Here is a 16,574-nt window from a genome sequence, read left to right on the forward strand (position 1 = left end):
TGAACTTATGTTTTTAAAATGAAGTCTGATGGGACAATGGAGCAAGCCCGTGAACAGAGGAGACATGTGACATACATGTGTCCACACTTCTCCATTGCCCCAATTTGTGTATAGTGTTCACCATGCCCCAGAAGCACAGAATTCCAGTGGACTCACATGTGCAGGTTGAGTGAGACTCAAAACAAAGCCAAGGTCAATGGGCCATGACTATGCCTGAGTAAATTGGGCTGCTGACGGCCGGGAGAGGCCACTTTCCCGTCAAACCAGAACCTACCTCAAAGGTAGAAAAAAGTCAGCAACATTCTAAGGAGCACTACCAACCAAGGAATTCTATCATATCCTTTTTCACTCTCGTTATTTCCCTATGTTAGCCAAATGCTTATGCTGAAAAGATAGGGCAACTCGTAGTTCCTTTTCCCTTCAGTCCTTCATTTTTTTTTTTTTATTGAAGTACAGTTGATTTACAATATTGTGTTAGCTTCAGTCCTTCCTTGTTAAGGAAGCTTACTGAGTAAGTCAAAGGTAGAGGGTTTTGGTAGAATGCGTGTGAATTAGGAATTGAAATAAAAACAATATAGTTTTGTGCAGAATTTCCACTGTTCTAGTAAGAATTAATACATATACATATATGAGCTAGCAAAGAGCAAATGTGAATTGTGTAATTTTGGTGATTCTGCATAAAATATAATGCTCTTATATTTACATTTAAAACCACCATTGCACAATAAAAAGACAAATAATAAAATACATGCTAACAATTTAAAAGTTTAATTTTTCTTTACCTAGAACAACATTAAATAGCAAATAAAAACAACAGACCAGATTGAAAGACTGCAAAAGAAAGGAAAAAGCTTTTTCTTTTTCTTGTTAAAATACTTTTAATGCACTTGTTTCTTACCCTTGGAGCAAGGGGCTCCACATTTTCATCCTGCAAATTATATAGCTGGCCCTGGAAGTAATAATGGGTTTTTTTGTTTGTTTTAGGCTTTATTGGAACCACCTCTGATTCAACCTCACTATTTATAAAATGGATCATTATAGAATTGTTATTGATAATTAAAGACTGGAAACACCTACATGTCTATCAAAGGAGACTGGTTAAATAAATTATAGCACTTCTAGTCAATGGAATATTGCACAAATGTAAAAAAAAATGAATCAAGAGAAAGCTCTTTATACACTGAAAGATCTCAAAAAAATTGTTAATTAAAAAAAGGTATATCTGAATATGTGTTTAATAATAAAAGGGGGGAAATAAGAATACACATTTGTATTACCTACTTAAAATATTAAATTAAAAATTACCTACCTGGTTTTGGAGTGGAGGATTGGGGTACTGAACTAGTGACTAGGCCAACAAAATTAGATTTTACGTCCCCTTGGCCACCAGAATATCTTTCACAGTCAGTGCCAGAGAAACATCTCGCCCACTACAACCTGGCTATTCATAATGCCAGTCTGAGGCAGAACCATGGTTTGTGAGCAAGTGATATTGTTGCATCATGTTGAATACATGCTCCATGATGTCCCATTTAAAAACAAGTTGTGGGACTTCCCTGGTGGCACAGTGGTTAAGAATCCGCCTACCAACGCAGGGGGCACGAGTTCCATCTTGGTCCGGGAAGATCCCACATACCGTGGAGCAACTAAGCCCATGCACCACAACTACTGAGCCTGCGCTCTAGAGCCCGCGAGCCACAACTACTGAGCCCGCATGCCACAACTACTGAAGCCCACATGCCTAGAGCCCGTGCTCCACAACAAGAGAAGCCACTGCAATGAGAAGCCCGCGCACCACAACAAAGAGTAGCCCCCGCTCGACGCAACTAGAGAAAGCCCGCATGCAGCAATGAAGACCCAACACAACCAAAAATAAATAAATAAATAATTTAAAAAAATAGTTGTGCATATTTACATTACCCTGGACACACATACACACCCTACTATATTCCTGCTATAACAAGGGGATATACAAGTAGGATCCAAAAAATTCAATCCTGTAAAATGTACACGTAAGTTCTGTAAAATAAGAGCCATAAAAACTTTTCAGGCAGTCTTTACTCTCAAAAAAACAAACAACAAACGAACAGGTATAAAAAGATAATGAGGGGCTTCCCTGGTGGCACAGTGGTTGAGAATCTGCCTGCCAATGCAGGGGACACGGGTTCGAGCCCTGGTCTGGGAAGATCCCACATGCCGTGGAGCAACTAGGCCCATGAGCCACAATTACTGAGCCTGCGCGTCTGGAGCCTGTGCTCCGCAACAAGAGAGGCCGCGATAGTGAGAGGCCCGCGCACCACGATGAAGAATGGCCCCCACTTGCCGCAACTAGAGAAAGCCCTCACACAGAAACGAAGACCCAACACAGCCGTAAATAAATAAATAAACTAATTAAAAAGTCATTTAAAAAAAAAAAAAAGATAATGAAATTTAAATGTACACAAAGGGCCACATCCTAAATTGAGAATCCTAAGCGACTGTGAGAAGGTCACTTTCTAATCATCCCCCTGCTGTCTCCCACACATAAAAACTGTAGCCCATTCTTGTTTGAAAATAGGGGCTCCCCAAGGTGGGAAGCAAACAAACTGTATTATGTTCTTTATGCATTATTGTGGGGTATTTATTTTATTTGAATTTTTCTAAAACTCTAAGACCTTGTGAGAAAATAATGCTTAATCTTCTCCAGGGAAAGGGTGAGAGACTACAAATAACTCTAACTCTTACTCCACTGCCCCCTCCACCAAATGCAGGGTGGTCCACTGGAAGGGGCACTGGCTTTGAAATTGGTCAGAGATAAATAACACACTAACACACTTTGCACACACTCACCATTTTATGTGATTCTCCCCTGACTCTCCATCTTCTTCCTTAAAAAGACTTAAGGAGCGTTTCATCACCTCTATGGGAAGGTCTTCTGTGACACCATCCCCCAACTCAGCTTAGGTGCTCCTGTTCCGGTGTTCCTACAGCATCTGCTGAATTCTCCCAAGAGATGACTTATTTTACTGTGTTGCCACCTTCTATTTAAGTGTCTTTCTCCTTCATTAGCTCATACGATCCTCCAAGGCAGAAACTGCACCTGTGTATCTTTCTATCCCCAGTGCCTAAGATACACTTGGTTGGCAGCCTCTTAATAAATGTCTGTTTAATGCCAAGTAATTTACAGTAGATAAAGAAGTTAAGCTTCACTGACCAGCTTAGAACCAGCCTTAATATCTGGTTATAGAAACAGGCTGGGAAAAGAAATCCTCTTGGTCTAGACTAGTCCAGACTCAATAGTGCTATTTTTAGAAAACTCTCTGAATTAAGGTCTTTAGGGCCCCTCTGTTACTCCAACAATTTTGCTTCTTTGCCACATTCTAACGCCTCCACCCCCTGATGAACTCCCTCACTCCCAAATCTCTGTTTCTGCTCCAGAGGACACATTTTTTTAAGCGCAGAAGTCATATGCCTAGTTCAGTGGATGCCAAAAGCCCTTCACAGCAGATTTCCAACTGTTTCCCTTCCCAGGACTTTGCAGAATTCTAAAGATGCTACTTCAAAATACTTTTAGATGACAGTAGCAACTACAGACCACCTATTTTCTATTTCCTGCCTCCAGCTGGGAACAAGTATCAGCCATTTTTGTTGCTATGTAAATTAGCACATTTGTATTGCTCTGTATTGTTTACTAAATTCTTCCAGGCCCAGCTCAAAATACCATTCTTCATAAAACCTTACCTTACAAGGCAAGAAAATATGCTGGGTTCCTTCACAGCCCAACTAAACATTTAACCTTTCTCCACACTCTGCTTGTGCTTTTGTCTGTTGTTCTCCACTCCACATATTTCTATGCCTTGCCAATGGTCTTATCCAGCTGCTTTGAATCAGATGGTAAGTCCCCTGATGACTGGAGCCCCTTTTACACTTTCTGCCTTTGCACTCATCATCTATCTGCTTTCAGCTCCATTCACTCCCTTGCTTTACAACGTATGTCAGAGGCTAAAGCTGCATAAACTACATTTCCCAAGCTTGCCAGCTTGGTGTGGGTTTTTTTCCCTCCAGTTTTGTTTTTGGTGAAGTTCTACCAATAGAAGAAACTGGTGAGAATGGAGGAGAGGAGGATGCTTCTGATGGTATTGCAGGTAGCACAGTGGAAGATGAATACGGACTCCAATGTTCTTGTTCAGACAACACAGTTCCTGGTGGCAGCAGTAGTGAGTGTTCCCAGAGCTTCAGCGACAAAGAGTTCCTGTGCTTGTGCTGCCTATTTTGGTGGCCCTACCTCAATTACTAACAAGGAAGTAGAATAAAAAAAGCCACCAGACTTCCTGGATCCATGCTGGTAGACACAGAGGTAATACTTAATGGCCTAAAGCTGGTAATGGAAGCTTTTTCTTACTCTCTGAAAGGATTAAAAAACCTTGAATTTTGAGCCTACAGCTCCATGCTCTAGTTACTATCTCTTAAGCAGAGGTAGAGCCAAGGATAAGGATGGAAAGGGACTTATGAGAGCTTATGTTTTCCAGAAGAACCAGGAGACCTTAAGAAGGGAAACCAGACTCACGTAATGCTAAATACCACACTCTAGTACCAGCGTTAAGTACTTACTGTTCCCCCAAGTCTTACTAAAAGCATGTTCTCTATTCATCTACAAGACTCATAAGAAGAGAAGAGCTATTTAAAAAGGAAAAAAGAAATGCAAATGGCCCTAAAAATATGAAAAGATGCTCAATTTCTCTCATAAGAGAAATGCAGTTAAAACTGTACTGGGATACCATTTCTCACCTATCAAACTGGCAAAAATCTAGCAGTTTGACAGTATGCTCCACTGGCAAGGCTGTGGGGGAAACAATCGTTATCATATATTGCCAATGAGAATTTTAAAATGTGATTAAACCCTATGGAGGTGAATTTGGCAATATCTAACAAAGTTATACATGCATTTACCCTTTGATCAAGTAAGCCCTCTTCTAGAAATCTATCCCAAAGGCAACAGCACAATTTGTAGTAGCAGAAGACTGAAAACAACCCAAATGTTCATCAATAGAGGACTGGTTTAATAAACTACAGTATATCTACACTAATGAGTACCACGCAGTTATTCAAAAGGAATAAAGAATATCTTTCTACATAGTTAGCTCTAGGATAAGTGTTAAGTACAAAAAAGCAAGGTAAAGAAAGAAAGAATGTATAGCATATAGTATGCTACTAATTATTTAAGAATGCTGGGGAGGATACAAAATATTAATTACATATATTTACTTATTTTCCTTTTTTTTTTAAAAAACGGATAACCCCAGAAACTAAAGGGGAAAAAGAGATTACCTACAGGAGTAGAGGGGACAGGAATAGAAACTGGATTTCTCTAAATACAACAGCTTTGTATATTTGATTTTGGAATTATGCGCATATTTTACATAGTTATAAAACAAAAAAATTTAAAGGCAATCACTAAATACTGAAAGCAAAATGGAACAAATGAATCTATCTGTATGCTGAAATAGTGGCATGACCACCCAGAGAATTATTTTAAGTGACTTTTTTTTTTTTTTTTTTTTTTTAAAAAACCTTTGGGTTTATTTATTTATGGCTGTGTTTGGGTCTTCGTTTCTGTGCGTAGGGCTTTCTCTAGTTGCGGCGAGTGGGGGCCACTCTTCATTGCGGTGCGCGGGCCTCTCACTATCGCAGCCTCTCTTGTTGCAGAGCACAGGCTCCAGACGCGCAGGCTCAGTAGTTGTGGCTCACGGGCCCAGTTGCTCCGCAGCATGTGGGATCTTCCCAGACCAGGGCTCGAACCCGTGTCCCCTGCATTAGCAGGCAGATTCTCAACCACTGCGCCACCAGGGAAGCCCCTAAGTGACTTTTAAACACAGTAATTTTACTGTACATCTCTAGTGGGATATACCTTAAGGGCCCTAAAGGTAACTGCAAAAATCTTAAACTATTTTCAGTAATCATATGGTTTAAGGTACTACTAGTAATGTAATTCTGAGACTATTTTGCATGTACTGAAGACAAAGCAAATTAACTATTGTGCTTTATCAGTAGTAACCAAGATTTTCAGTATGGAAAAAAGGAGATGGAAGATCAAAAGGTTAATCAAAAACTTTGTGTACTGAATTTTAATTAGAAGTGTCAGCAGGCACTAGTGATATATTTTACCTGTTGAATATATGATATACAAATAAATAAATATATGTGCATGTATTTCCTACTTCTGTCCACTGAAAAGGCCTAGCAATAGTGACCAACCCAATAGGAAGTGCTTAGGCTGAGGTTTCCAAATGTCATTTCCCACTTGAGGGAACCAGGGCTTCTTGCAGAAATGGCTGATTCCAGATGAGGGACAATAAATGTACAAGATGAACCTGGTACATCGTGTCACGCCAGAAATCAAGGAATTACTGAGGACTACTGAGATTATGTCAGAAAGACTCAAGAGCCAACATGAAGAAGCTAAAGATGGGGACAATCTGAATATCAATAAAAATAACCGCAAGTGATTAAAAGATGTCCAATTTGTTTAATCCCATAAATTCAAAATAATACGTACTTCCCCTTCCACCCTCCTCCCCCCAAAAAACCCCCACAATCACACTTCACTGGTCACCTTTGGAGGATGCTAGGTAACCACCTTTTTAATTTGAAAAGTGGTAAATAAGAAGAAAGAATATAACATTTATCCTACTTTTCCTGGGCAAACTGCATTTTAGGATTACCAAATGAGTGTTCAGGCAAGTTTTTCTCTTTCTAGTTACTAAACAAAGAAGAAATGACAGTATTAGAATATAACCATTTTGCAATTCCAAATTATAAAAGAATGAATTTAGGAAATAATCATGAATGGATGTGACTATCCAAAAGCGAGAGGCAATCAAAGATTTTCTGTGCTTCTTGATAGACATATACCACCATCTATAGAGCATTTTACAAAAAAACAAACAAAAAGCAAAACCAAAAATATCCTGAATCAGATTAAGCCTCTATCTAACTACTAAATACAAGAAATACAACAGAGGAACACATTAAATGTTACCATGGGGATCTAATCACCAAAATCTAGGCTGTTAGAAACTCTGCAGGACAAAAAGTTAGTTTCTTCATCATATAAATTATAATTAGAGAGAGGGGGAAAAAACAAAGAAAGACAGAGACAGACATATGTAAAGGAACCTACAGATTTAAAGAGATTTAAGAGTCATAACAGCTACTTGTTGATAGTATGGACCTTATTTGAATTCTGATTTAAACAACCTATGAAAACACATAAACTCACTCCAGACTTTGATTTGATTAGGAACATTTGAACACTGATTTAATACTCATAAGGAATAACGGTTCAATTTTGGGGTATTATAATGATATTGTGATTATGGCTACAAAAAGGAGGCTTTACTTATAGAGATATATATTGGAATATTTATGGGTAAGATGATAAAGTGTCTGGAATTGGCTTCAAAATAATCTGATGAGGAGGAAGTAGGTAGTATACAGATAAAACCAGGTTGTCTATGAGTTGATAATTCTTTAAGCTGGGTGGTGGGTATTATTCTCTCTCCTTGAATAACTGATAGGGTATTCAAAGAAGTGAACTTAAATACAAGATTAAATGAAAAGGAAGTTTTGGCAATTATTATGAAAAAAGTGGAGGGATTTGGCAAATGCTACATACATATCACAAAGTGGAATGCCACGGCAAAGCAAATACATTTTTTGAGAGGTTTAATGTTTAAATAGCAGTCATATCTATTCTAACGTTCCTTCTATGCATCAGCAGTAAGACAGGTTAGAGTTTCCTACAAATGCCTCCTAACAGAGAGGCAAGACTCTCCCAGGCAAGAATACATCCCAGCACCAACCAGAAGCAGCCACCAAATGAGAAAGGGCTGTGGTGGCAGGAGCAGATAAGGTGGGAGAAGTGCTGTGGGTAGAGTCTGACGCCCAGATCTGGTCAGTGTGGTTGAGGAGGGTCCCATTCCCATGGATGTATGAACCCACAGGGTTACAAAGCTTCCCCAGGAGTCTGTGCAAGTGAAGCAGGCATGAGGAATGACATGTTGTCAACAAAAATGTGAAAGAAACCCTTTGGTGGAAAAAGAAGACTAAAATCTTATGATGCTAGTGCGGTTATTTTTATTTATGTTTTTCCTGACATCATTATACGCTTTAAGTAATAACATTAAAATCTGATTTTAAAAAACAACACAAATATTTTAAAAGTAATTTTAAGGCCTATTAGGAGAGTACTACTCTAATGAGAGTAGCCTGAACTATGAAACAAAGAACAAGGAACTACGAAAGAAAGAAATTCTGAATCTTGAAATGTAAGAGTAGAGCTTGATACCCTACTAGTTATTCATGATGACATTATTTTAGCTTTACTTTTTTCCCCCGTGAAAACCTGAAGTTCGTATCAGTCAGTGGTTCTCAAGGGAGGACTGCACATTTCATAGGAAAGAGGGAGCAGTAGGCAGCTACAATTTAAAAATAACTCCAGGTGATTCTGACACACACTGTGGCCCCACTAGAGGACCACTCCTTTCTTGGAGGTCCCTGTAGAATGGCTGGCTGAGGCCTGTGTGCAGCTAAAATGCACCTGAGATCATCAACATGGAAAGCTGGCCATTACTACTTCAAGCACCCCTGTAGACTCAGCAGAGCTGCCATGTCAGACAAAGAATAATGAAATCTCCCTACACTCCTTCACAACTCAAACCATGTCCCTGACTGCCCAGCATGGGGGCAACTTTGCGCTGTAAGATAGTAAAATAAGAGCCAAAGGGGATCCCGCTGCAGGCCATCTGCTGACAGGTACACACACATATCTGCCTAGGTGCTCCTATTTGGTGGAGGGACGATGACAGACAAATGACTGCAGTGCTCTTTGACGTCAAGCTTGTGAGCATCATAGAAGAGGACTTGAAGGAAAGTGTTTGACCAGACACCAAAAACACTTCTTGCATCTCTGCAATCTTCTTTCATCCCCTGACATGTCTGAGACTATTATGGCTTCTGATAATGCTGACTAACTCAGTGTAGACAAAACATACAGACCAACAACAGCATCCCTCACTACAACTGATCCTAAGTTTCATCCCTGCCATGGCCTTTCATGCCAGATAGACCTGTTTCATGGATAATTACAGTGTCCACAAACCTGTTCTTCTCCAATAAGAAGGGGGAGGTGTCTTCTATGCAGCATGCTCAAAATGCAGTGCACTGGGCTGAAGCCAGTAGCCAAAAGCTCTACACATCCTGTGACTGAAGGTGGTTTGGTTTCTAATAAGATCCTTCTCAGTAAGGGTGCCCCTAACTACAGAATCACATACACAGTGAAGTCTAGTCCATAAAACAACTTGGGCAGCAGGTGAAAAGGAGTGGCTTCCCCCAAACACCCCATCATCACAATTCTATGACCCTCCACGGAGTTAAAAGCCTTGATAATATCAGGTAATGCTTCAGCACTAACTTTCAAATGACTTAAAAGTCACAAAGATTATCAACATTTATATTTAAAACTAAAAATTACATCCATAGCAAAATTAAAACCAAATTATTTATTTTAGTTGAGCTCTAAAATTTCTCTATACATTGGGATAATTTCTACTCCTGCTACTTTATTAATATTACTCTCCCAAATTTCCCTAAAGTAAAGGATTACATTTAGGAAACACACGGCGTTACGAAAATTTAGACTTTTGACCAGTCAAAGAATTAGTAAACATTTGCAAGTTACTCTCATATTTCCCATTCTAGTTTTCACCAAGTTTTTAGGACACAGTCAATATGTTCTGTGTCCCAGCATGAACAGGACTTGGAGAGGAGAGGAGAAATTAGTCCCTTTGTAAACGTAAAGAACTACTTTATGAACACCAAGACACTGGCAACTTATCCCTCCACTCAAACATACAGAGTCCCTTTTCAAAGAAAGCTGCAGTAAAGGCACAGATTCAAGGATCTAATTAGTTAAACTATGATCTTGATAGGAAATGAGCAAAAACCTGTGGGCATGGATAAAAGAGGTCTAGACAGGAAAAGCCACTCATGGTATCTGGAATGTTAAGACCTGGGACGGACTATACACAGAGCCAGACTAAATATTACCTAAAACAAAAGCAAAAACAAAACATAACAGAAAACAACCAAATAGACAACTAAACAAAATTTAAAATGCCCTTTCGAAAGATCAGCCAGGCCATATTTCCCACAAGATAACTTAATTTTCATTACAATAATTTAGTTACTCTGGTCTTATTTAAATTTATATGCAGGCATTTTCTTGAGGTGAATTTGGCAAAGTAGGGCAAATATGGACTGCTGTGTCCATGAAAAGAAGATATTCTCATAGCTGAGTACACCATTCATATCAAATCAGAGGCCAAAATACCTGCATAGCCTTGGAAAGTAGGAGCATTGGATCAATAATATAGCAACTTCCTCCCTGACCCTACCTACCATTAAATATAGAAAAGCCTTTGGTCTGAGAGGCTTTGCCTATCATAAGCATTCCCCACATAGCAAATCTGAATGAATCACTAGAACATTTTCAATTCTTAACTACTAGTACAATATTTACATTCTTTTAAGTTTACTGGAATTATTATTTTGACTACTTCTAAAAATATAAGCCCTCTCTATGTCACTCAGCCATAAGTCATTCAAATCAACCAGAGTTCTTAGTCAAAGCTGATTAAGAGGTGAATTAAGATGAGTTAATGGAATTACAAAATATTTGAAGATAAAATATCTAAGTGTATACACAAAAATATAATTGTAACACTTACCTAATAGCCCCTTCTCCAGAGTGAAGGTTTTGTTTGTAAACATACATTCAAAAGCCACAATGTGAAAAATCTTATTCACTGTGTTGTGAGTCCCAACTATTCGAATATACCTGGGGGTAAAAAGAAAAGAAAATCTGTTGAAGAAAATGAGCTTCCGTCGTAACGAATCCAAAGATAACAGAATAAGATACACTATGTAAACATACAGTGTACCAGAGCATGGACTAAAGGAGACTCTGAAATGGCTTCAGACCCTGTACCTGCTCCTTAGGGCCAGCTCCAACTGAGCCTGGAAGAATTACAGCAAAATTAAGGAGGTACCACTTTCCAGAGAATGAAGTAGAACTTAGATTTGGTTTACCTACAAAATCAAACCAGGGATTGCTCAGCTCAACCCCTGAATGTCAGTACAATTGTATATCCATGAGACACTTACACTGGAGAATAACAAACAGCTTCTATCTTTGCTTTGTGGTTAGGAATGTGCCTGTGCACAGGTGCACAAACACACACAAAGTCAAATGCTTTCCAACTCAATGAAAGCTTTCATCCATTGGATGAAATGCATGAAATCAATACTGCTTTCTTGTTGAAAGTAAAAATCCACGGAAACTACTGAAAACCACTCACAGCTTCTTGTATTTTAATATTGCTCCTGAATCCTTGTTAGGAAGTTAACCCTATATACTTACGCCAGCCCCCCACTTGACTGCTAGGAAGCCTTCTCCTGACCAGAGGAAGTGATCAGCAGAGGCGACCCAGCCTGCTCTGCAGCCTCCCGCCTGGCCACCCGGATCTGGCATCTGCATACAGTGCAGAGTTTCACAGGGCAAGTCTCGAGCCTCTCGGCCTGTTCACCCTCTCTGACAAACAAGCATTAACCTTGGAGCAACTTGCTCCTTTCACTCTTCAAACGGACCTGACAGTTCACAGGTTAATGAACAGACAAACTTACTCTTCTGAGTGTCACACAATTTCAGAGGGAATGTAATGTGCCACACACAGTCTTACTGGAATTCAAAAGAAGAATAAGAAGAAAAAGAACTAGATTAACTGATAACGCTCTCTCAAATTATGAACTATGTGCTCTGAAGGATGGGGCATACTAAACGACCAGATTTCAATTAGGAGACGACAGACTGGGCAAGGTTTTAGTAATATGTTCCCTCCACTATGTAAAACAACCTTCCACTTAAGATGATACAATTTTACGTCTGAGTTAACCGCTGTTCACTAATTCGGTAATTTCCTTACATTTCTCGTTACTCCAAGTTAACTGTATAATGTAAATGCCAACTGTAAAAATTCACATAAAAGAGGCTATATTTGGGGGTTTTGTATCGTGGGCTATTCTCCCTCCTGTTTCTTCAAACCTGAATCTCACCGCATTCCCTGTGCACCTCATTTAGCCACCTGCTCCTTGACATGAGCTGATCGCTCATCTTCATAACCGATAGTAATGCTTTCTCCTGGACTGGCTGCTCAGTGTTCCCATATCCACTGCAGGGAGACACCGCTCTTCCTGTGTGGAGAGTCAGGGCAACTGCAGTGCTCACCAGAGCCCTCTGGGTAAGCAGGAGGTTGGCCCTGATCCGTTCTCTCAAGCCCTCAAGGCAGACAGAAGGTGCTGATTTTACTGGTTTTGGGTGGGTGGGTGGGGTTCATTTAAAATAAGTTCTAAATGATCTGGGTAGAACGGACTGTGTGGTTCTTTACTGTAGGCAGTAACAATCTCTCTGGGCTTTCTGGAGCGGAAGGGGTGTGTTAAGCCTGGCACCTTGGCCTGAATCTAATTTTGCCCATTTCCTTAAACCCACAGGAACTCAACAAGCATAGCACTTTCAACCGCACATAGTCGTGACAGTCTGAGTGCTGCTGTCTGCAATCTTGGAGGGAATGGAGGGAATGTGGTTTGGTGGAATTTGATCAGATCATTTTCCTGTTCCCTAGGTCAAATCTCTCAAAGGAGAGATAGCTCTCCTAATACTGTGCAAGGCAGAGGAGCCAGGAAGGGACTAATAGGGCCTTTCCCCACTGGCAGTTCTTAAGGTTAAATAGTTCAGGCTGACCTAAGGGGATGCAGTAGTGTCCCCCCCACTTTCTTTTCAAAACATTATATGGAACCAGGCTCTCTTAGTTTAGATAACAGTCATTTCCCAAATTTTACCCTGGTGCAAATATCAGGAGTGGGAGAAAATACAGAACCTTCCCCTCCCTTGTCCCCCAATTATAGGAAACTGAAAATAAAAAATCATACTGGAATACATTTTACAGCCTTAATGATAGTGTTTGTGATAACTAACAAGATAATATGTATGACTGCAAAAGCATTGAGAGATGCCTCCAGATAAAAAGTTCTATATAAATGAAGATAATGTTATCTCTGCTGCATAATCCTGAGGTCAAATTAGCAATTCACCACTGTACATCACACTTCCTGATTAGCCTGTTATATGTAATGCTCACAACAAGTTTAATTATTCTAGTTCTACAATACTTTCTAAGTCTACATAAAATTATAGCCTAATTTACAAAAATGGCATAAAGTCCTTACTCAAATACACATTTAAAAATGGTAACAAAGTCACAAGAAAGAAGCCATGCTCCTTTTTTCCAGCAAGGAATTGTTTAGCATAGGACTCTATCCTTTACTGAAGATCTTGACTAGAAACAGCAAACAGGCTTTAACTAATCCCCCAACTTCAGTGACTGGTAGGGCAGCCTGGAGCTCTCCATTAAGAACACAGGGGCCCTGTCCAGCTCAGGGGAAGGCATGCCCTGATCCATGAGCAATGTCTAGAGGAAGAAGGAGGCAGCACCATCAAGGTACCATCTTGGATCATAAGCAGATTTCCTTAATGGGGCTCACAAGGGAACATCCTGGAGGCAGAAGTTATCGCTATCCAAGCTACTGAAAAATCCAAGGGCTGGTGATGGCAGAGAGTCCTCTCTCTCTTTCCTTTTTTTTCTTTGAAAAACAAAAGAAAACTTGCTTCTGGGTCATAACACCCAAACAGGAGAAGCAGATGCCACATTTCTCTGTCACAAAAGATTCTGAATAAGAGGTAAAACTTAAGCTTTTTTTCTTTCAACATCATCTCTCCAATGCACACTCAGACTCTGATTTAACCTGATAACAAGGGCAGTGGCAGCTAGTGACTTCATCAGTGTGCAGAGAGGGGCGCTGCTGAAAAATATGACAGCTTTCCTTTGTTCTCTCTGAGGTCCTCAACAGCAGCTCAGACAGTTGGAAGATAATTAAAACTTAGTGCTGAGAAAGGCAGATATGCAACAGATTGGCCATTTCTTTTTTTTTTTTTTAATTTAGTGTCTTTAAAAAAAATTTATTTATTTTATTTATTTGTTTTTGGCTGCATTGGGTCTTCGTTGCTGAGCGCGGTCTTTCTCTAATTGCGGTGAGCGGGGGCTACTCTTCGTTGAGGTGTGCAGACTTCTCATTGTGGTGGCTTCTCTTGTTGCGGTGCGTGGGCTCTAGGTGCACGGGCTTCAGTAGTTGTGGTTCGCGGGCTCTAGAGCGCAGGCTCAGTAGTTGTGGCGCACAGGCTTAGTTGCTCCGCGGCATGTGGGATCTTCCCGGACTAGGGCTCGAACCCGTGTCCCCTGCATTGGCAGGTGGATTCTTAACCACTGCACCACCAGGGAAGCCCCAGATTGGCCATTTCTGATGAGGATGAATGCTGTTCACATGAGCCCTGGTGTAACAGTCTGTTTCCAATAGTCTCCTCCCTTCCTTGTGTTAGCTGTCTTCTAGTCACTGACAAAGACTGGGGCCTCAACACAGTTCAAAACAGGATGTTTCAATGCAGAAGTTTCTAGGAGCTATAATATTGTGGGTGAAAAGAGATTCTTCTTTAAAAAAATGAAACCTAAACCTAAACCTTCCAAGGATAGCACTCTGAAATTGAAAGGCACTATAGAGTTTTGAAGTACTTGCTTTAGAGTCTAACAGGACCAGGTGTGTAGCCCAGCCCCATCACTTAATTAGCTGTGTTACTTCGGGGAAAAAAATGTCTTAAACCTTTCTGAACCACAATTTCCTTCTCTATAAAAGGTCAGTACACAAGCCTTATATGATATTTAAACGAGGTAAGTATTTAAAGTGTCTAATGCAGTGCTTGGCAGAGTAGAGTATCATTAAATAGAAATGCAAAGAGTAGGTCGCTGGAGGCGGCATTTCTTTTGGACTTCAAGACTGCTGGTTGTCTGGGAGAGCATTCCTAACTGTGGTTGTTAAAGTGGTGCATCCGCATCCATGAATAGGCAGGCCCAAGGATGGACTTCAAGAGCATGGGCAGGGGCTAGTCCTTACCCTTAGGGCCCCACAGTATATGTAGAAAGAAGCTACATTCCGAACGCAGATTACCTGGCTCTATGTTATTTCCTGCTTTAAGCCCCTAGTCTTTAGAAAAGTCTATTTTAAATGTTCTTGACCTGACTCAGCTCTGCACAAGGAAACAAGGGAAGAATCTTTTTCCCATATTTGGTCCAGCTACCCATGCCCACAGAAGAGTTTCTTTTTTGTGCTAACTCTGGAAGTTTGGAGTTTTAATTTATTAAGAAAAATAGCACTTCTTACAAAGAAACATCACAATACTGTGACCTAGAAAATTTCTGCCTTGGAGATTTCATTGTATTCCCTGCCTGTCCTGGGAAGGTACTACAAATTCCTATTCTTAACCTATCTTTCCATCATTTCTTGTCAGGACGCTACCGTATTTCATTTCTAAGTCACATACAATACATCTTTAACAAACTGAATATAGAAAAACAGCAACTTGTACACCCTCCCTTTAAACCCCTTGGAACCCTCTAGTCTTGGTATTCTTTAGTCTTTAGCCTACTTGTGGTTACAGTTGATCCTTAACCTTTGCCTCTAGTTATAAGATCATCTAACACTGTACTGAGCAGGTTCTGCTACAAGATAAAATTGAATTCAGCAAAAAAATTTTAAATTAGCTCTCAAGGGATCAACTAAAGCCAAAATCCATCAGAATTTTATTCTTTGGTAAACAAAGTTTTATTCTCAAATTGAACTTTACATTCTTGGGTTAAACAAAGATGCTTGAGAAAACCAGGGTTAGCCTAAGACTGGGATCCTTAACAGCACAAGAAGGGATCCTTAACATTTTGGCTCTTCCTCTGAGGTCTCCATGGAGAACTCTGCAGAGAAAAACTGTTCTTTGCTGTGGCCAGAGGCAGTCACCTGACAAGAACTTTAGCTACAGCATTTACTAGAGACTTAGGACCATGTGGGATTTGAATTCACCATTTCCACGATTTCCTATTTGACCTTTCCTTTCAAGGAGATATGAAGAATGTACATAAATAATTCTCTAGCCGAAAAGCTGGAAATGTATGTGGGTTTCCCCAGTATGATATTTTCTTCTAGTTCTAGGTACCAAGTTAATGCTCTTATAATCAAACCACAGACCAGAGGGTGAAGTGACTTCAGGTCTTGTTGCTAAGGCAGCAAGTGGAAAACAGTTTACTGCCAGAATGACAAAAAGCTTCTAGAAAAAGCATGTTGCGACAGAACAGATTTGTTACTCTTAGAAAACCTTCCCTCTGGCTGATCTGTGGAGCTATAGATTCTCTTCTACTGACTTCAGCAAGGGGCCCCAGCAGCATTTGCTTATTTGGGAGAGGAAGAATTATTGAAAGGTTAAACACTCTGCCAGAGTTAGCCTAAGCAGAGGCTACTGTCTCAGAGAACAGCCCTGATGCTGTCTGACCATTACCCCTGCAGAGGGAGCAATCATGTTCCAGCAACTCCACTATTCAACCTGA

The 16,574-nt window shown here is 40.1% G+C and overlaps 1 protein-coding gene across 3 annotated transcripts in view; it reads right to left on the reverse strand.

Moving 5' to 3' along the window:
• BTBD9 (BTB domain containing 9) overlaps nt 1–16,574 on the reverse strand; it is a 401,740-nt gene that overhangs the window by 131,488 nt on the left and 253,678 nt on the right. For all 3 annotated transcript variants that reach the window (XM_082347838.1, XM_082347836.1, XM_082347837.1), the window contains exon 7: nt 10,767–10,876. In XM_082347838.1, the coding sequence (XP_082203964.1) occupies nt 10,767–10,876 (110 nt within the window). The remainder of the gene's footprint in view (nt 1–10,766; nt 10,877–16,574) is intronic.

This window comes from Balaenoptera borealis (assembly GCF_965194805.1).
Source record: "Balaenoptera borealis genome assembly, chromosome: 12".
Classification (NCBI taxonomy): Eukaryota; Metazoa; Chordata; class Mammalia; order Artiodactyla; family Balaenopteridae; genus Balaenoptera; species Balaenoptera borealis.